Genomic DNA, 21,489 nt, shown 5'->3' on the forward strand with positions numbered 1-21,489 from the left:
GTGAAAGGGGGAAAAAGTACAACTTCAGGAAACATAGAATAAATAAATATGCTTTATTTGTTCATTGCAGAGTTTCAGCAACAGTTGAAGTAAAAATAACAAGGATTCAACTCTACATTTTTGTTTTCCATGAGTGATGATACATCTTACAGAATTAAATCCAAGACCAGGCCCAGTACACTTATTGCCCTCAGAAATAGGTGATAAGATTTTCCATCCCCCTAATATATCTGCCCTTGAGGTTTAAAGTTCAGTAAAAAAATTTAATAACTTTAATGATACATTTTGTTCTAATTCCAGAAATATATTTGCCTTTTAAACCTTTTCATACCTTTCTTTTTCAAGTGATTTGCTATATATGTGTGAGTATACATTGCCCTAAAATGCGCATTCTAGGAATAAGGAATTTTATTAAGTCTGGCCCTAGAGATTCGTGAAGGAAAGTTTCATCTCTGCTTCATTTGCTGTATGTTCAGCTTTGCAATGAAAAAAAGAGAGAATGGCTTTTCAAACAGCCCAATCCACCTCTCTGCTTTATAAAGGAAGGATGTTCGTTCACATACAGTACAAAAGTCACAAGTGCCAAAGTGGTGCATCAAGACATAAACAGGACTTTGTTAAAAAGAATATAAAAGTGTACTGAAAGCAAAAGCAACTAAAGCAACAATTACAAACAGGCTAATTTCATTACAAAACAGAACTTAGTATATTCTATTTACTCTACAGAAAAGGGTTAGTTGTAGCAAAGTAATAATAATTTATTAAACGAAAACAATCCCGTCAGCTAGTTACAATGAAAAAACACAACGGAAGGTAAGTCTCACAAACCATTGCCCTGCCATATTTGTCTAGGGGTTAGTTTGTGTTGTGCAAATTTTTATTTTATTTTTTTTTTTTTTGGTCAGACTAATTTCTCTGGAAAGAGGGATTCAAGCATTCAGGATTCCACAACTTCTATACAGTGACAGCATTGTAAGTGGGCTTTCTTTGCGCTAATTACAGTGGGAAAGTTTTACCATGAACAGAAAGAGCAAATCAATTCACTCAATGCATAGTATACTTCTCGGAGTTCAGAAAAAAAGAATGAAAACACAGTACATTTCAGACATGGGAATCTTAAAGATGAATCCTTGGGGTCTGAGACTGTAGAAATATTACAACATGATTCTTTTTTCTAGAGTTAGTTCGTTGCTGTTTGTAGAAAAGAAAGGAACACAAGTAAAGTTTATTGATATTTGGCTAATAGCAAAGCAAGACTTAAAATAAGCCACACAACCAGCAGGTGTGAGCTGACAAGCAGCAAGGCGACAGGATAGAAGTGTCGAGCAGTTGGCTTGTTATCAGTTAGACAGCCTGTTTCGGGATCATCCGAGTCAGTCAGTGCTCCCTGGGTCTGTCTGCTGTTAAACAGGGAAGTTAGGAACAGATAGAACAGCATTTCAGCAGCAAAGAAAGCCAACACGCAGGCATTTTGACAAAATGAAAGTACAGAGCCATTTTGAGGAAATAGATTTATCTAAGTACTTCCAGTATAACTTTTGTGTTCTACAGCTGACACAGGAAGCACCATCACTGGGCGGCTACTAGCATACTAATGCTACTAGGTGCCTTGGAGTAGTATTCACAAGTGAACATTAAATCACTTCCACAATGAACTACACCATCACTAAAATCAACACACACACTGAACAGAAATGAAATAAGGAGGTTGAAAAAAAAAGTTAAGGAAGCAAAGAAAAAAAGATCATGAGTACGTCATAATGCAACACTGAACAAATGATGTCTCCATGGTGCTCACAGGCTTTTCAGTCCTGCTTCAGTATCTATTAGGAAGTTTATTGGCAGAAATGAAAAGGCCACACACTAACAGCTATTCTAAAATAGTATTAAATGATGGTAAACTGACTTCAAAAATTCATCACTGCTGGTGACTCAAAGTCCATAGCAGTTCTTTTTATTCAAAGGCTCGCACCTGCATTCCTGTAAGTAAATCACCTTGTATCTTTATCAGTCAACACAGGGAGGAGCTAATCTACTTAGAAGGAAGTTCTACTGAATCACGCTGGATTGTGTGGTCCTTGTCCTACCAGAGCAACAGGGACACTTCCACTGCCAGGCTTGCCTTTTGTATTCTTGACAGATTCTCTGTAAGTACAATTACTCACACTGCAACCACACTTCTTCAATTCCTCTGAAGCTTACTTGCATACACTCAGGAGTCCTGTTTATAGACTTCCTTTGGGCAGCAAGGACTGGCAAGATTTTTTTTTTTTTTCTATTTACTATGAATATCCTGTGATGAAAAGATAACTTGCCATTTTTTAATGTGGACTTGAGAATATCCAAATATATCAGATGACAATGCAGTGCCCTTTCAGAAGGACAGGTCACAAGTATGCTCTTGCTTTCAAGAGAGAAAAAGCTGGCAGACATTATCTTTACTGTCCCACAGCTGCAGGTAAGATGAAGAGGATACTCTGAAAACAGCAGCAGCCACATCACCTTACAGAAAGCCTGCCTTCTGACTCGTGTGTTAAAGGGCAGTGCTACATTTCCTAAGCTTGGATAGCAAGAGAGGTGCAAGAGCTGCGTTTGCAGGTGGAACCCTAGGCAAGGGGGGGTTGATCAAAACCTTTCCTTGCCCAATTTCTCTTTTGAACAAGCCTTCCATAATAAGTTCTTAGTCTTAGTCTTTGCTTTGAACTTCAGTCTGTATGTTACACTAATAAAGGGATCAATACATACTATTTTGAATAGCAAAATAAGAGATAAAAAAATAAAACCCCTGCTATTTTCATCTAGGTCAAAGTAATTGCTGGTGGCAGGGTGTTTGCTGCTTTTGTTCTACAGATCTCAAGTGTCCATGGATGGAACTTGGGCAGAACTGAGACTTTGCTGTAGACATTATCTCAGAAACTATCAAGAAATTAAGCTGATTGCATGGTTTATTGGCCTTGTCAGCACTGAAATAAGTAATTCTGTGTTTCTCTATCAGACTGCTCCAGCTATGCCTCTGTCCTAGGGCCCACCTACAGAACTGCCTTCCTCTTCTGCTCACAGTGACATTACTATTTGTGATCAGCTGGGAGGACTAACTTTATTGTTCCCAGTTAATGTTGTCCTCCATTATGTATTTCTATATACTTTTTTAAGAACCTGCTGCTTGCTGGTTTTCCTTTTCTTTTTTTAATCTCCACAGCATCCCACAGGTTTGTCCCTTTGACCCTGTCCCCTTACTCCCTTCCAACTCCTCAAGGTGAGCCTGCAGGTTTCAGCTTACTCCCCTTATGCCCACAACTCATGAGAAGTCCAGCTCAACCCTCCCAGTCCCATCTCTTCCTTCCCAGTCACAGAGTCCGGGTGATTTTTGTTTGCCCTGCATCCCTTCCATCACAGACATCACGTGTGCTCCTATGCACACACCAAACTTTTTTCTTCTGGAGAAATCCATCTGGGCAGCAGTGAAGTTGAGCATTCAGTAGGGTGCACAGCCACTGCATTAATCAGATTGATTGTTTACACCAATCTGGAGAGCCCTGGCTTTGCACACCAATGGTTCATTCCAAGCAGGCTGAGTCACACACTTGCAGGTTGTTCCTACAGGGATGAACCCTCCTGCTTCTGTGGTGTGCCTTGCTCTGTTGGACTCCACATCTCAACAGTGTCTGGCTTTCATCTGCACTGCTACAAGTCACATTAGCTTCAGTGAGATTTATGCGGGAGTAATGATGGAAATACAGATAAAAGCCATTTGTTCTCTTTTTTTTTTTTTTTTTCAACAGAAAAGCCTACAGTACATTTGTTCTTTGATATGCTGAAAAGAATGATCGGTGTCTTTTAACATAAAAAGTTTATCTTCCCCCCAGGAAAGCAACCGTGAACAGCTGATGCACAGGCACTCTGTTCCACAAATTAGTCACATCATTCAATGCATGATTCAATAAGATGTCCCCAAAATAGAGCAAGAGGATCCAAGTCCATTATTAGCTTCCTAAGAACAAGCTGAGCAGAATAGCTACGCATGCTTTTAATTGAGGAGGAATATTTGATCAGGGTCAGATGCCTTGCTATAGCGTGTGCCAACATTTCTCAGTGCAGTGCAGTGACAGTGCCTTCCAACACACCCCAAAGTGTCCTCTGCAGTGACTATTGAACAAAGCAAAGACCTACACCCAGCTGTCAGCACCATAACATTGCTTCCCCTGGCTCACCCCACCCTGGAGGAGTTTCACTGCAAACAGCAGAAATCCCACTAGTGCCCTGTCAGCTGGATTCATGTGGCTTCTGACTGACAGCACAACCAGAACAGAGCGCTAAGGGTGCTACATGCTCAGGTGTGAAGGTACAGCCATAGTTTCAGACGTTATCTCCATCACAAATTGAACTTTAACAGCAAAAGGAAGGAAGAAAACTTGAAAAATAACCAGCAAGTTTCTATTTTACAAATAATTTAAACAGAAGTAGTGAAACCACCTAAGTTCGCAACATCTGGAGTCATGAACACCCCACTAACCTATCATACAATTTTTATTCATTTACTCTCAAATTGTTCATTTGAGACCTCCGGCACAGCACAAACACATTGTAGCAGCCAAGGGTTCTGTAAGTTAATGACAATATAACCATTTCAGCCTGCCTTCTATCTCATTTGATGTTTTATCATCCTAAACTCCTGTTAGGAGTTGCTACATGCTTATCAAATGAGGCAAAGGCAAAACAGCAGGTATTTTTTGTTCTTTTCAAATTCAGCTGATAAATTATTTGGACCTCAAAGTAGTGAAGCAGAGATGATGAAAATGGTGTGAGGAAAAAGCCTCTCAAGTCCTTAAGAGAGTCAAGCACACACATGAGGGCACATTCTGGCTTTCGATTATCAGTCACACTGATGTCCCTGAGCAACGTTTTTGGAGGAGATGATTTTCACATTTTGGGATGTATGCTTCTTTTTTGGAACTTTTCCAGCTACAGTTATTAGAAACGTTGAACTCTTCTACACGATTTCTTCAGGTGGAATAAACAGGCAGCTTTCTATTAACAGGTGTCCCACGTGCTAGTGGTGACTACCGTTTGAATTCATGTCCTACTGCACTTGTACTTTATGGGAATTTCCCTTTTTTTTTTTGTAGACAGATTCAAGCAAGGTTTTTCTGGTCCCGATGTGTTTTTCTTCTTAAACTTCGGTGCTGACACAGAAAATAGCAAAAGTAAGTTGCTTCTCTAGAGTGCCATCTGGTAATAGTAGAGACATTTCTTCAAATAGAAAGGATGGCTAACAGTTCTCAGTCTTACACAATTTTGATAACTTACCTATTCCTTTTATTTCAAGACAGTCAAGTTCATAAGCAGCTTTCAAGAAGCAGCTTCTCTTAAGAAGTTTTTGGAACGAAAGCATCCTAATTTCTACATGATACATGTTACTGGGATTGACTGAAACACTTCAGAGAATAATCACCTGTATCAATGTACAGCACTACAGTTCAAGAAGGCAGCCTTAACTTTTTCAAAGAGAAAATGTGGGATCCTTGTGAACATCTCCTAGCCATTACCAAGCTGCTGCACTAGCACATCTAGAAGAATAAAACATCATGCAGAAGGAAATAAACAGGTATCAGCCTAGTCCTGAAGGATTTCAGTATCAGAGCAGAACTCAGATAAAACATATAAAGGAATATCGGGAAACAAAATTTTATTTTGAAATATGAAGTTGATGCAATAAACCTCCAACAATTTTTAAGAACAAAAAATGGTTCTGCACTGTTTCAAAATGGAAGCTAAGGGAGGGGAATCAGCAGAGACATCTTTTGTATCAATGATCTTTAAAATTATTCTTTTTCTGATACGCATTTAATAACTTAAATTTTTTCCCTCAAATCCACATGGCACTAAATAAAGTAGAAGATGCTAGAAATCAATTTTTGCTGCTTACATGATCCTATAATCTCAGCTCAAAACAACGAGAATTGCTGAAACTGATAAGCAGTCTTAGATCCAAGAATACTGAGAAATTCAGTCAGTGATTTAGGAAGCTGCTATTTAAACATACACAAAAACCCCAGACTGTTTATCAAATCTGTTTTATCAAATTGTCACACTAAACTCCCTCCTCCTGTTTTAACCTTTTGTAATGCAAGTTTTTCCCTACTCTTGTTGCTAGAATAGAAATCCTCTATTTCCCCACTCCTTTCTTTTCTCCTTGCTTGGTTATAACACACGACTTTTCTAATGCAATATTTAGGAAATAGAAAGGAAAGTAGATCATACAATATGAGGCTTGACCACTGAGTTGGACCATGCAGCAGATTCATGGTGCAGTCATGATGATAGGACACCTAGATCTTGAAAATCAGCTATTGTGAAGTAACTGTGGGGTTTGGGCTCAAAACCATTACGGAGTTTCAGTCTGTACAGAGCTAAAAATTCAATTTTGAGGAGGTGGTCAGAGACAGCAAGCTACTGGAGGCTCAGTGCTGGACAGGGTACAGGTTTTCAGCACTATTATGAACAGGCCTTAACAGTTCAGTACAGAGCAAGAGATTAATAAAGAAACCCTCTTGCAGCAATATTTAATAACAGGCAAGGAGACACTTGGTCCCACAGCCACACAACCACATCCGGGAAAACCCTGTTGTCTTATGTGCTGACATGGACAGGGATCCTTTGGAAGGAATGCTGAAGTCAAAACTCAATTTACACAGTTGCTCTTTTGCTCTGCTGTGTATGTGTTCTCCTTGAAGTCAAAATAATTATAAATGTGCAAATTTATGACCTATTTTATCAGCTTAGCTGTGTTTGGATTTCCCAGAGCAAGTGAAAGAGGCACACACCCTGCACTGCAGGCAACAAAACAGCACAACTCACTCCAGCTTTGGGCCATGGAAACATCTCCCGAATTGCTGGTTCACACAGAGCAACACCCCTATATTTGTCTATGTTTACTTTTTAACATACAATTAACTCCAAAGAATAGACGGGAAAAGGGCAGTTTCAAGCTTGATATCTAATATGCATAAAACATGCTACTGGGTAATATACATCTCTACCAGTGTTCATCTTAGCACTTTAGAAATCTCTGCTGATTGCAGAAGAATTAATATTTTCCTTTTTGACTGATACAGAATGCCTTCAAGAATGGTTTTCCCTCAATGTTAAAGAGTATCTATGTGGTAAAAAAGTAACATTGACAAACTTATTATAGTGAAAATACAAGAAACATTAAGAAAAAAATTCCAGTTAGAATCACAATTTTTGTCACTGGTGCATTTAGGACACCTCCATTAGCAGGCTAAATTCACCCTCAGCATCTGAACAGCAAAGCCAAGTTGACTTTCTGTGCCTGTGTCCCTTAATCTGCCAAAATGGACAGCAGATGCTGCCCCATGGGCACAGTATCCTGGTCATGCCAACTCCCAAAGTGCCCTGGAATCACTTGAGAGCACACTTAATCTGCCAAAACTGCATCCGGAAACATTTAATAATTTCACTGTATAAAATGACTGAGATCATGTTCTAGCATCTGTCCCCAGAGGTTTTCAATTTACAGCTGTGGCCAGAAGCTTCAAGTCCTGCAAAGTCATTGTGGTGACTGTGTGAGAGATTAGCTTCAGAACTGGAAAGTGATGGGTTTGCAGAGGAGATTCTTCTTTACCTGTTGAGACAGCAGAGCAGTTTCTGAAACATGATTTTCACCTCTACTGTACTCCAAGGAAAGGATTTGCTATTTCATTCTGCTTTTTACTGATAGTCCTCTGTAGTATTACACATCAATTTTACAAAGGTTTCTCTGTCTATCAAAAAGTATGGTTCTAATAATCTTCCTAGACACTCTTCTATAAAGTATTAGGATTACATGTGTATGGGAATTTCTCAGGTCAAAGTTGCGAAATCTTTCCTGACAAATTTCTCTTACAAGGTGTCAAATTCAGTCTAATGTACGACCAACACTAAAGCCAATGTGGTCTGCATCTCTGTGCAGGAAAACAACCAAGCAAAACCCCACGGGTTTGACATTCACTTGAGCTCTGAACAGATCCAACATTTCCCTTCCGTAAGGGTAGGGCACTGGCATAATTGGTTAGCAAGTCACACTTGTTTCCAGACTGTTTCTGTCACAGCAAGAGAGTTTTACTGAAGATGTAGTTATACATTTAGCTCACATAGCACAGTGAAACATAAATCCATGATAAATTCTTTCATATGTCTAATCAGGTTTAAATACTTTCTGTTGGCCATGAAAATAAATCTTTGTGAGTCATCCCTTTTCTTTTGGCAAAAATTTTTTTAGTCTTTTTCCCCATGCTGAGGACAAAGTAGCAAAGCTGATTTAAGAGGCAGAAAGGGCTTCCTACACTAGTTAACAGACACGTGTGAAAGATGAAGCTTAAAATCTGTTATTCATTTCGAGATGTCCAAATCTATGGGTAGGATGACAGAATTAAGGTCAGAGAACTGCTGGTGTAAACAGAACATCATTTAATCTATGTTGCATCCCTAATTTAGGTATTTTAAGGGAGGAGGGTGCTGAACAGAAGGAATTCTAAATTTGAATGTTGTGACTTGCTGGGTTTTCACTTTGAGATATATGAAAGGAGGAATGCAACTGCTTTTCATTAATGACACCAAGAGACATAGTCTCTTCATGGGATTAACCAAAGTGTGAGTCATAAACTGCAGACAACTGCTAGTCTCTAAATAATTCAGCTAAATAATGTCAGTTCATTAAAAAAACTTTCACCTAACACACTGATACATTTTTTAAAAACCACAAAGCCAGTTTGAGATTTTATCTGTTCTGATCCCAGCTGTTCTTTCAGCAGCACACAGTCTGGGGGTATATTTATACAAGGTGAATTTGTGCACATATAGATTCCCCAGCCACAAAGAAAAATGCATCTAAATCTGATTTTAGCTGCCACCAGGAAAAAAAATGCAGCCCTGTTTTGGTTAGGTAGGGAGCTAACCAAAACAACCTATCCAAAAAATGCATAGGCTGGGATGCACACTGCAGCAACCTGAAAATTGTGTCCCAACATTACTACCAATAAACCATCTTCTCCTCTCTTCAGCAGGTAGATTGTTAGAGAACTTTGGAAAATGCAAGGAAAACTCCATTTGAATCAGAAACACACAATTTTTCCATGTACTTCCTTCAGGGCAAATGACAAGGCTGGATAAAATTCTAATTTAAATGCCTTGAATGCATTTGTCATCTTTTCTGTTAATAGGTACAATGTGGAGACTTAGAGAAATAAACCTTTCTATGAGAAATTAGGAGTGAATGTAATTCTTTCATCTTACTTGTTTTGTTTCAGTATCTTTTTAGAAGATGGCTGAAATTTTGGAGTCTGTTCTTCACTCAAGTACCAAGGAGGAGAACTGAAACTGAAATCTTTTAAACAATATTGAATACAAGCATTTTCTCTTTGGTTGTTAAGCTGCATTTGTAAGGAAATCTTTATTTGAATGCTACTGCAGATTTGTTAAGAAGTTCATTGTATCTCACAAAGACAATATTAGCACAGATTCACTTTTTAAGCAAAAATACCACTGCACTGAAAGGGAGAATAAAGAGATGAAAGCCCATACTATTTTTCCCCCAGTATCAAGAAAAAAAAAAAGACTTTCAGAAGATTTGAGATCACTAAAGACTAAAAATTCAATAAGCCATTTATTTACCTTCTGCATTCCTAAATCTTTGCTGGCAGAAAGGAGTAAATAATTTATAACACAGGTGCAAATACCTTCCTCTCTGCAATAACACTACATTTTTCTCACTGTTACAAAGAGCTGAAGGACGTGGTTTTGCTCAGTGCAGTAACAGTAATTGTCAGTTTGCCAAAGATCAAAGACGCAGTTCTCAGGATAAGCTCTATGAACTATGCTCAAGACTCCCTGAGCTCAAGAGGAGTTCACTGCACTGTCAGCAGCACTTAACCATGAGCTAAGTCTCTGACAGATGAAAAAAATGGCCATTTATTTCCTGACCTGGACTGAACTATCAGATACATATGAAGTTTCTTATAAAGTCAGTCTTTCCTGCGTTGCAGACTGTGTTCCCTCAAGCGCATGACCAGTGGTGCTGAAACATTATCACCAGAGTTTAAACTACAATGCCTTGGGACCTTCTACAGAACCTGCCAATTCCTGAAACTTTGGAGTCTCTGGGTTTGAGATATTTTAAGTATGAATGTTCCCAAGCACATGTTTAGCAAGCCACATATGCAACTGCCAAGCAGAACAGCAATGGGGCTTTCCACATTTGGTGGCAATTGCAATCACGGGGAAAAGAGGGTGTTTTCCTGTGAGAAATCCAAAACATTAAAAAAAAAAAAAAAGGAACTATCCAAGATTTTGTGGGAAACATTCATCCATTATTATTTTCTTCTGAAGAAGCAGCATGCCAATAGCAATGTTGGAGTATTCCTTCCTTCCTTCCTTCCCCAGGATGGGACACAGAAGGTAGCAAGTGGGTACAAATGTCTCACTGGGATGGTGGAGAGTGACCTTTGTCTGCAGTGCATTTTCCTACTCTATTATATGCACTGCTTATTATGTGCACTGGAAGGAAAACAGCTCAAGGTACATTTCAGAGTTTCATCATCTCACGGTGCTCCGACTTTAGCTAAACACTGCTCCAATTTTCCAGAAAAACCCTGTATTTTGAAATAACTACAAAATATTAGACTACACAGATTGAGGTTGTGCTGGAGGCAATGCCAGTGCCTCTGATTTTACACTCTCTTTATAAGAATACAGTTCTCAACTATATTCTTATACGTATATAAGATTACATTCTTATTACATTTGTATTACATTCATATATTCTGGTATGCTTATGTTTCTGGCCATGCCTTCTTCAGTCACTAGGAAAACCAATAACACTTATTCATATGCTTCAGGTGTTTGGATCAAATAAATATGAGCCAGAGGCCAGGTGTTCATACAGAAAAACCTACAGTGCAGCCAAAAAGCACACAGGTTGTTAATGAGAAACATTTCATCCTCTCCAAATGCCTGTAATGTCAGGCCTTAAGGAATTCCGCTTTCTTTTCAATTTCTAATAAATGCTAATGTCCTTCAATTATATTGCAACTCACTCCACATTAACCTCATTAGGAATAATGCTGGCTTTCCAGGTGAGTGAGGGATGTCAGCACTCACAGTCCTCTCTAGCACTTGCTCGTGGCCAGGGGACTACGAAAAAGGGCAGCCACCCTCCAAAAACATCTGAGCAGGCTGATTCTGTCCCTGGTTTTTAGATAATCCTGAGCTTCTATGTCTGTTGGACAGCACTTACAGGCTTCTGGTAACTAAACAATTTCGGTTTGGTTATTTTTTAAAGATCTCAACAATTCTTATAGCTTTATTCTCAATTACCCTTTATTAAAAACTTATTATCAGTTAACATCATCTTGTCAGAGCCTGGTTTACACATGGAAATTAGTCCACTTGTCCCTTTTTATTAGTATTCAATTCTGTGTTAAATGCACTATTAATGTACAGCTACTGATAGCTTAAATAAAATCTATAAAACACAAAAGCTGCAATTAAACAGCAAAAGCAATTTAAAAAAAATTATCTTTGCAGAGCTACAGGCATCTCTTGTTATCTCATTAATGTACACATGGGACAGGGCTTGTGCTCTCTTTGTTGTTCATAATATCCTTGCTACTCTCTTAGAACACTGGAGTTGGTTAAAGCAAGCACTCTGAATTCCTTGAACTATTTCCTTTGCTTTTCCTGCTTGCATGAATAGCTAATGATGGCAGATATGAGATTCAAATAAAGCTAAAGATATGTGAGTGCAGGCCAGCAGCTGCACTTGTCAGACAAGAAGGCTCATCAATGCAGACAGAGTATTTTGATGTATGAAATAATAAATGACATTTTCCCATGTATGGTGCACAGTAATGAAGCACATGCAGAACACTACAGAATATGAAAAATATTATAATCCTCCCCAAGATGGAATTGCTCACAGATAATGGAAATTTCAATGGAAAAGTAATGGGTTTAGATTTGACCAATAATGTTCTCTCGAGTGCAGAGGAATTCAACAACCGAAGAAGCAACAGACAACCTGAGGGCAAGGAAAGAGCTCTCTACCAAACACTTGCTTCCATAAACAGGACATACTTTATTTAGAAAGCTTCCTCACCCTCCCATTCATTCAAATTATTAGCTGCATATTTTTATTAAGGAGCACTGATTATAAGTTCTTTTTCAAAAATAAACACATCAAATCACAATGGTAGAAAAACTAGAGCAACATCTAACGAAATACTGAAAAAGTGTTCTTCAGTATAGAAGTATAACTTCTGCACATGTATCTACTCAAAATGGCTAAATATCTGCAGAATTTGTAATGTTGCTGAAGTTATGCAAGCTAAAGTAACTTTGTCTGGAAGAGTTATCAAATAAAGTTTTTCTATGAAAATAAACAAGAATTTAGCATAAGGGCACTATAACTACATCACTTGATGGCTACTGCTCTCTATGTAAACAAGGAAAGTACCAAAGTGGACTTCTACCCTTATTGCAAAGCATGCAGTAGTTATCATATGAATTGAGCAAACAAGCAGCCTCTATCTTGTAGCAGCTAAAGTTTAAAGAGTAACTTAACAGTACACATTTCGTTTCTTACCCATTTCTTCTTTCTAATAACTCCTGGCTTCCTTGACCTCATGATAATAAATAAATTAGTGTCTAGTGACAAGCATATGTTTAAAAGCCCATCAGGTTCTGATGTCAGCAAAATTTTCCTCAAGCTAAGTTTTGCCCTCATACCTTTATTTCACCTTCAGGTATTTACCATGACAACTACAGAATACACTTCTGAGACCTGATCCAACTCCTTTAAAAGGCAACATTCCCTAACCATGAGTGGCAAGTCTTTGGGTGCCAAATTTAACAGCCCAGGCTTCCTCTAGTTCTACAGAGCATCCCCAGGATGATTCAGGGCCCCTAAATCAGGCTACTAACCATCCTCCCCAGGACAGTATTGGGAACCTGAGTCCTTAGCTGGGATACAATAGCTATCTAAAGTTTTGTGATAGAAATAGCTTGATTATAAGTGTTGCACTGAATTCAGTGGTCTTTGGAAATAACTTCTCCAATGCCAATCGCCCAAATGTTTTTTCCCTCTCATCTTCAAAGAGCTTCATAATCTCAAGTCCATACTTGCACTGCCACTGTATCCCCTAAAATATGAAGCTCACAAGCCTAGATTTTATCTCCAGCACCATAAACATAGTCAAACATGATGGATAACAACATAAACTTTCAAGCTCACTTGACGACAGAGTACTTTTGAAGGACAGACTTGATTTTTGTCTGTAGTGTAAATAAAAGAAAAACCAAGAGATTTATGAGCCAGGAATTGTCAGGTTTGGGCTACATTATGATGTGGTACAGAACATTAGGCTTTGCAACAAGATGAAATGTATTATTTCTCTTTTGGCATTCCATACCCAATGGAGTATGGATAGCGAGCTTCAAGTTTTTATTTTTGCCATATAAGATCATTTGACTTTTTCCACTCCATTGTAGTATATTTTTAATTTAATAAAACTTATAATTAAAAAACCCCTTCTAGTTTATTCAAGGATTACAATTCAGAGGGGGTTCATTTAATTCCAATAGTTTTAACATCTGTGGTTTAAGTTGCAGAAAGCTTCAAAAGTAGCTATTGAAGTAATGTATTGCTTCATTTACAAAGGAAATTGGATGCCTAATGCATTTTGTGGTGCAATAATAACGAAGCTGTAGTATTTGCATAAAGCAGCCCACAGTAGTACCAGGTGTAGGTCCTGTCTGAAGAAAGGCTTTTAGACTTTTCCTACCCCAGTGTGGACACATTATTCCATCGGGTTACACATTAGCATAGAGTTTTGCATTCCAAATGGCTTTGATTGGTCTGATCAGAGGATCAGCCTCTTCATCTCAACAACCTATTATTTGCTACAAGGATCTCATCCTGATAATCATGAGCCATACTTCTTCTGGGTATGAATTTATGTAGACCTAATTCAAACCTAGGAGGTGAACTCCAAACGGTGTTACCGTATTCGCTGCAACAACAAGCAAAGCAGAAAATGTCAGGGTTTAATCTGCTCAAGAGAGAAACACTCTCAGAAGAGAACTATGTCTCAAAAATATCTGTCTTGTGTTTGAACATCTGTGTAAGCATGCAGGAGGTAATCTGTACTAAGTTCAAGTTCATTACCACCTCATTGCAAGTTTTTCAGATTGGAATTAAGTTAAGACTGAAATGAGGTTTTTTTAATCCCTATTGTGCTGCACCAAAGAAGATGCTTTGTGACAGCAGGAAGAACGATTGCCTTTAGGATAGAAAATATAAAATTTGAGATACATCTGTCACAAAAAGATTTTTAAATAGTCTGCTAAGCCTACAAATACTTTTCTACACTACTGTACCCAGCATTGTCTTGCCAGTGAATACCCTTGGTGTAAAAGTAAGAAAATGTGTCTGATTTGAAAAATGTTACTGCACTCAAGTTTCTCTGAAAACCAAGAACAAGAGCTTGATCACATTGTATGAAATGCCTACATTTTCCTAGAGCTTCTATCCCACCAAAATTTTCATTTACAAACAAAGATCATCACATGAAGATAATAAATCTGGCAGCACATCTTGGGCTCCTTGCACGGCACAGGAGAGAAAATAAACAGCATCATAGTCGTCTGATATGTGCCAAATTACTTGAAAAATAAATTCAAAAAGCGTCTTCACATGGCAAATGAACGTCAAACTAACTTTAATGTGGTTATCTACAAATTTGCTGATAATATCACTGTGATAGCAAATTTTTACAGAGAAAGGTGACATAGGGAGCAGCCTTCTCCCTGAGGCTACCACACAGCAGGAAAGCCAGAGAGGATTTTATTCAGGATGATATTGAGGGAAGATTATCCATCAGCACTCAAAAGCTTAAACACCAGTTCAGCAGTGTCCAGAAGGCAGAGAGCCTTGAATTGTGCAGCCAGCATTGCTGCATTTGCTATGTCAGCATGAACCCAAGTAGCAAGGAGGAGTGTGAAAACAGAATTAGTACTATGCAGAAAAGTGAATGTCAGTAAGGTAATGAACATTATTTACAAGCTTTGCTATTGCACACTCAAGTACAGCAACAGGACTCTTATTTAAAGCAAAACAGTCTATGAGAAGAGGCCCTTTTAAAGAAAAAGTAGATTCAAATGAAATTTCAAACAAAGGAAGGACTATGATGTCATAAAGGACTTGGCACCTCTGTACTAGTTTTCTCCCACTTTAAAATTGAAAGAGATCCAAGAGCATTTCTTTCTCTTGCCCTTTGGTTGTCAATTATAAGCTTTTTAAATCAAAAAACATTTGACTTTAAAAAGTGCAAGTGGAATAAATACTCAAACCAGTTATAGCCAATATTATCAAAGCAGTCTCTTGTGGATTTTAAGAATAATTTAATGGATCTTTGAGAATGAGATATTGTTGTAGCTGCTTGCCTCTGCCTGATGCTACTTTGATCACTTCAAAACCAGCCAATAATGCCTCTGCCACAGTGCCAGTTTACCCATTTTCATTTGCTTTCCTGAGGCTTTCAATGTAACAACCATTTAGGAGAAATAAACTTAGAACAGAGACCATGCCAGTCTTGGTTAAACACCATGAGCTAAAACCCTAAAGAAACCAAACCAAAACCATGTGAAAAACACTCCACAACAAACTACTCTGGACCCTCACATATTTTACTTACTACACACCACAAGGCAGTTTGTTGGAAGCTGCAAACCTTTCTGAGCTGATTACTTTGTATTCTGTAGATGCTCTGCTATCAACAGTTATGAAAGAATTATAAAGGAATTTAAATTAAAAAACCACCAACTTTGGAACGATGGTTGCAAATCAAATATAAAAGCCAACACTATTTTGACAGGAATTATGTATTTTCATCAGATTTTCAGTTCACCCAGGACACAAACTATTAACCAGATGATCCTACAACGGGGTTTTATAAAATACATGACTGTGTGATCAGATTGCACCTCAGTCTTTTCAATGTTTCAGTAATCTAAACAAGTTCCTCAAATCGGAAAAATGCTGAGTGGAGAGGGGCTGAAGAGTAAATATATATATTTTTTAAAGTCAGGTGTATCTCAGTGATCTATTGCAGATAATATGATGCCTTTTTAGCCTGTCTTTCTCTAGAAGCAAAGGGCACATGCTAGCTCTCGGTGTGAGGGGAAGGAACAGCAATGTGTACATATCCTCTTTGGGCACAAGGACTGAGTTCAGCTAAACTGAAATGTGGGATAAGAAGGCTCACACATTACAGTGTTCCCACAAGGGTAAGGAGACGTGCAGCCAAGGGGAGGCTGTAGCATGAAATTAAAGCTGATGATACATCAGAAAACCCATAGGATGAATGAGAGGGACAGAAAGGAAGGTTTCTTATCTATGTACTACACAACAATTTCACGGAGCAGTAAGTGAAGTTCCTGAGCAGCACACACAGAGGCATTGTCTCCCTCAGCAAGAGGCAACCTAACAAAAGAGGCTGGTTCACATACCAAAGGATGTCATCCCTTAACAGAAGAGAGAGGGAGCAGTGATTCCCTTCCCACGTGCTGATCTCCGTGGTCTAAGGGACTGTAGATCTTGGCTAAGCCTTGTCTGGAATCACAAGACTCTGCAGAGGCAGAAACGCGCTCTGGCACCTTCCTGGGGCATTAGGAGCATCTCCAACAGAGCAGAAAAGCCAAGGGCTTTTCCCACTGCTGGAAGACAACACACACATGGCAACTTGCAGGCTGGGGAGAGGAGACAGGCTGGCAGGGAAGTAAACCCAGACCAGGGCACGGGAACAGCACTGCAGATGCACAGCCAAACTAGTGCCCAGGGATTGTGGCATTAGGGGTTTGGTTAGACCCACAGGACAACTGCAGCACCACTAAGTCCCAGGGCTGCAGAAACTACTTTAACTGTTCTATCATTAGGAGTCAGCTGTGGAGCGGGCTGTGCACTTTGGCAGGACTCCAACATTTCCTTTGCATTAACTTCCTTACAAACATGTGCTTTCTATTCATACAAATTATAGCAGAGACCTCCACTACTAAGAATGCAAATTCCCCAAACTATCTCCCAGCTTTATCTCTGGATGATCTAGAGAATAGGATAGCAATATAATACTGCTGTCTCCATTCCTGGGTTTAGTTCCAGCTGACTGCAGACAACATCATGAAAGTAGGAAATACATAATAGGTACATAATGATCCAAATGGAAACTCCTCTGGTCACTGCACTGCAAACAGCTACCAGGACTTGTATTGCAGGTTAATACTGAGAAACAACTTGTTGCTGCCAGGGATTCCAGTGAAAGGTCACCAGTGGCTGCTGTAATGGTAAGGACACGCTTACAAAATGTCACTCACCAAACCAGAGCTGCCACAGAAAGCAACAAGTAGAAACTACTGCTAAAACTAAGCTGAGAAAAGCCACTGTCAGAAGAGTTTCTATAAAAATACCACACACTAAGATGTTACTGCAAGAGAGTAAGAAACAGGGAAATGCTCATTGGAAAAAGAAAAAGCAGCAGGCTGAAGGGAGAAAACCCCCATACATCAAAGACAGTTCCTCAAATTATGGTTATAAAATACGGGGGCTGATGATGACACACAATTACATCTCTCCTTTTATTTTGGTATCCAATATGATTTTAGATTCCTTCCCTAAAGAACCTGAGATAGAAAAATTCAGATCCAGTGTCTGAAGCTGAATAGGACCCTAATTATTTGAAAGCACAATTGTATAACAGAATGTGCCTGGTCACCTTATGAATGCATCATAATAAAAAATGGAAAAAGATAATGTGGAGATTGAATGCTGAATTCTCTCATGTCATGTACATCTTAAGCACTAGGCTAGCCCCCAGAGATGGTGGCTGGCCCTGAGCCAGTGTTCCATCCCAAAGGATGGGACTCAGGGAAAAAAAACCTGAAACCAGGCTGCTGGACAAGAAAAGATGATTATCTGAGCCAGAGAGCATTCCTACAATAGGAAACTAAGTTTATGAAGGGATCAAGGGAGTCTAAAATGAGAGGAAAGATAAACCTAGAAATGTATTTAGCTGCTTCCTTTACAAGGCAGCCAGAGCTATAGCCTGACACTCCGTCACCTTTCTCCTGAAGGAATGCAGGATCTGCTATCACAAAACCACCTTGTCTGGAAGAGCAGCTGGTTGCTTCATCCTTGTGTGCCCCCTCCCACCTTTGGACAGTCTGTAGGTTGCTGGGACTGCAGACAGGAAGTTATGAGCCCTCCCTGTCCAAGTTATATCACTCTGAGAAGAACACTGGTTTAGAGGCTAGTAACTTCTAGAAGAAATTTCATGTTTGATAGCTTTAACTCGCTGTTGTATGCTACTACTGCCCTCTTACTCTCATTTCCTGCTTCTTTCTTATCTACATTTTAGACTTGGCAGTGTTGTTCTTCCTGAGATTTAGCTGAACATGGCCAAAGCCATGGTAATTCAGCTGTAGGAACTGGATTTTCAATAGATAATGAACATGCATACAGGACTTTTCCCACACACTCTTCCAGGAAATCTTAATCAAAGTGAAATATAACAGGAAGAAACCTGGTATTACTCAGTCTGGTGATTATAAACATCTGGTTGTTGATTTCTGCTAAGACCGAGTTTTTCATGGAAGCTCTTAATAAGCAATAAAGCACTAGATGAATGAGAAAATTAATGAAGTTTTCCATAAGCAACTAGAAAAACCTCAAAAGTGAACACCAAACAATATTTTACAATAATCTAACTACTTGCATGCTAGCTTTGTCTAATCACAACAGGTGAATTAACTTTTAGAAAACAAGATGGATGGCAGTTCAAAGCACCAAAACTGGACCTTACTGTTACTTAATGCCCAGGCTCCTATCAGCACATCAGGTGATGCAAATCATCTACAGCTTCCACCTCCAAATAGAGATGTTAAGTTTCTAAAGAGCCATAGAATGATGTAAAAATCTATACTGGAAGTCAGGCTTGCCTTTCGAAAGTTTTGTTTGCACTGTGCTTATACTTCTAAAAGAAAAAAGAAAAGGTGGTGGAGGTCAGATATTCCTCCTCCTCAACTCACTCATTTTTAATGTCCTCAAACAGCTCTTTAAAAAAGGAGATATTTTCTTTATAATTGGCTCATCAAAAGCCCAATACTTGTTGTCCAGATCATTCATTCTTTGAACTCGTGCTTCAGGGAGATTTTTGATAGGCACTTTATCTAAGACACCCTGAAATATCCTTAACCGTTTCAAGTGGAAACAGTGTGTGCCACACTGAGTCAAATTTTGTATTCAATGTCAGAAACACGTGACAGGTGTTGTGCCCAGCTCAGAACGATGATAAGGCTGACAGCATGGAGGATTCACCATAGACAGTGGATTTGTCATGGCCTTTGTTACTGCTTTGAGGCTTTATTGGAAACATGCCCAATGACAGGAGATCCTGAGGTTATTCATGACCCACAGCCTCCAAAAGGGATCCTGTCACTGAAACAATAAAGCTAAATAGAGTCAGAAAAGAAATAAATTTTAAAAAGGGAAAAAAATCTATTTTTTTTTACAGAGCTACTTCATTATGCATTGCCCACCAGTCCATCCTCCCTTAACAGCAGTCAGCTCTAAAGACCAAAAAAATAGAACCATGTGACAGATACTGCAATGAACTCAGGTAAACCAGTTTTGTGCCTCTCTGTCTCTTGGAATAGACTTAACACTGAATGATAGGAAACATTCAGGTATGGGTGAAGGGAAAAATAAGAATATTGATGCCTGCAAAAAGAGACTTGGAAGTGGCAGAGACATTATAAACAGGGTTTTAATACGATGTGAATTACAAGCACTTGATACAGAGGGGATGATATATTGATTTTCCTCATTCTGAACTATGCCTGTCACTAAGATCAATGGAAGTCACAAACCTATATCAAGGAAATTATAATATGTGGAATTATTTATAGAATGGCTGCTCCAGGTACACATCAATTGCAGCATCATAATGGCCCGACTTATGACTGAGGACAAAGCCATCTATTACATATTGTAAATGAGAAAGTGTGCATTGCCATCATTGCTTCATTTTCCACATTTTTCATAAGTGAAAGGAAGAACTAATAGAAGCATTCTTGTACAGCCTTTTTTTATAAAGAAGCAACAAACATTGTAGAGTTTATCACTAAACGACAACAATTCCACTTACAAACTAAGTCATTAAAAGAACAGCTACAGGCAGTATTTTCCAAAACAGAGTTATGCAATGTACACCAAGGCAAATACGCTGAAACTTTGGGAATCACTTCTGGATTGCTCAAAATTCTGGGCACCCTGAAGAAGCTGAAAAGCAGCAGCACACAGGAGGGCAGCATCTCCAAGCTGCTGGTGGCAAGGAAGCATGAACCTGTAAACGCATGCTTCCTTTTTCCACTGCAAAAGCTCTGTCACCACTGGCAGACAAAGAAAAAGTCTAATGGCTACACAGGCACCTTTATAATTTTCATATCTCAAAATTATGGCATTTCCAATAAAGTCTGCTTTTGAATCACCATTTACTTCTACAGTTCACTTAGTTTCACAGCAGTCTCTACCTCCCACTGTTAACTCTTAAAAGAAGCCTTTCAAAGGTCAACCCAAACTGTTAGGATTCTAGATGGTAAAACTGAATTTTTCATGTCTACTTGTTCTTCTGAAAGGCTTAAAAGCAATTTGTGGCAATCAGCACAAAGGGATTTGATTGACAAACTTTAACAAAGTGATCTAGAGAAGATTCATTGGGAAAAAAACTGCTAAAATTGCAAATTAAATGGCAAATAGTTTTTCTCTGTCTGCCCTTGAAGGAAAATAGGTTCTCTTCTTAGACGTGAAAATTTTGAATTCGGGAGGGAAAAAGAGGAATTTGGCTGGGTTTTTTTTGTATTTTATTTTTAAACCTCTAGTATTGTGTTAGACTGATAGCAACCAGCATAGTTAGAAGATTTATTTCTTTACTATCCTGATGGTGCAAATTATTTTGTATGCTACTGCCACTACTGCAAAGCCTTTGCTTTAGTCCTCAGACAATCCTATTACCCAAGTCAAAGTAACTCATTTTTCACCTACTTTAATTCAGTTCTGAAATTCATATACAGGGCAAGAGCAGGATAAAGCTTTTGTCTGTTTGAAAGTACAGCATAACTGATAGATTTTACATTTTTGTAATGGTGCTTCAACCTCATATACCCATTTGCTTGTTTAATTTTTAAGTATTATTCTGATTTTTTTGCCTTTACAACATTCTTCTGTGACTTCAAATTACTGTTGCCTGCAAATATAACTAATGTGTTAATCTTCTCAACTTTCAAATCACTCACATGACATAAACCCACTCAAAACCATTTATATTTTGATCTACAAAAACCTACTACATTTTTTTACTAACAAGTTCAGGTTTTTTAAAATTA

At 38.6% G+C, this 21,489-nt stretch overlaps 1 protein-coding gene across 1 annotated transcript in view; it reads right to left on the reverse strand.

Annotated features, from left to right (window-relative positions):
* Positions 1-1,192: 1,192 nt before the first annotated feature.
* LOC128949503 (type II inositol 3,4-bisphosphate 4-phosphatase-like) overlaps positions 1,193-21,489 on the reverse strand; it is an 80,294-nt gene continuing 59,997 nt past the window's right edge. The window contains exon 15 of the mRNA XM_054294355.1: positions 1,193-1,400. Within this exon, the coding sequence (XP_054150330.1) occupies positions 1,226-1,400 (175 nt within the window). The 3' untranslated portion in view covers positions 1,193-1,225. The remainder of the gene's footprint in view (positions 1,401-21,489) is intronic.

This window comes from Melozone crissalis, unplaced genomic scaffold (genome assembly GCF_028551555.1).
Source record: "Melozone crissalis strain CALT ecotype California unplaced genomic scaffold, PUWL_Pcris_2 ptg000245l_1, whole genome shotgun sequence".
In the NCBI taxonomy this organism is placed as follows: domain Eukaryota; kingdom Metazoa; phylum Chordata; class Aves; order Passeriformes; family Passerellidae; genus Melozone; species Melozone crissalis.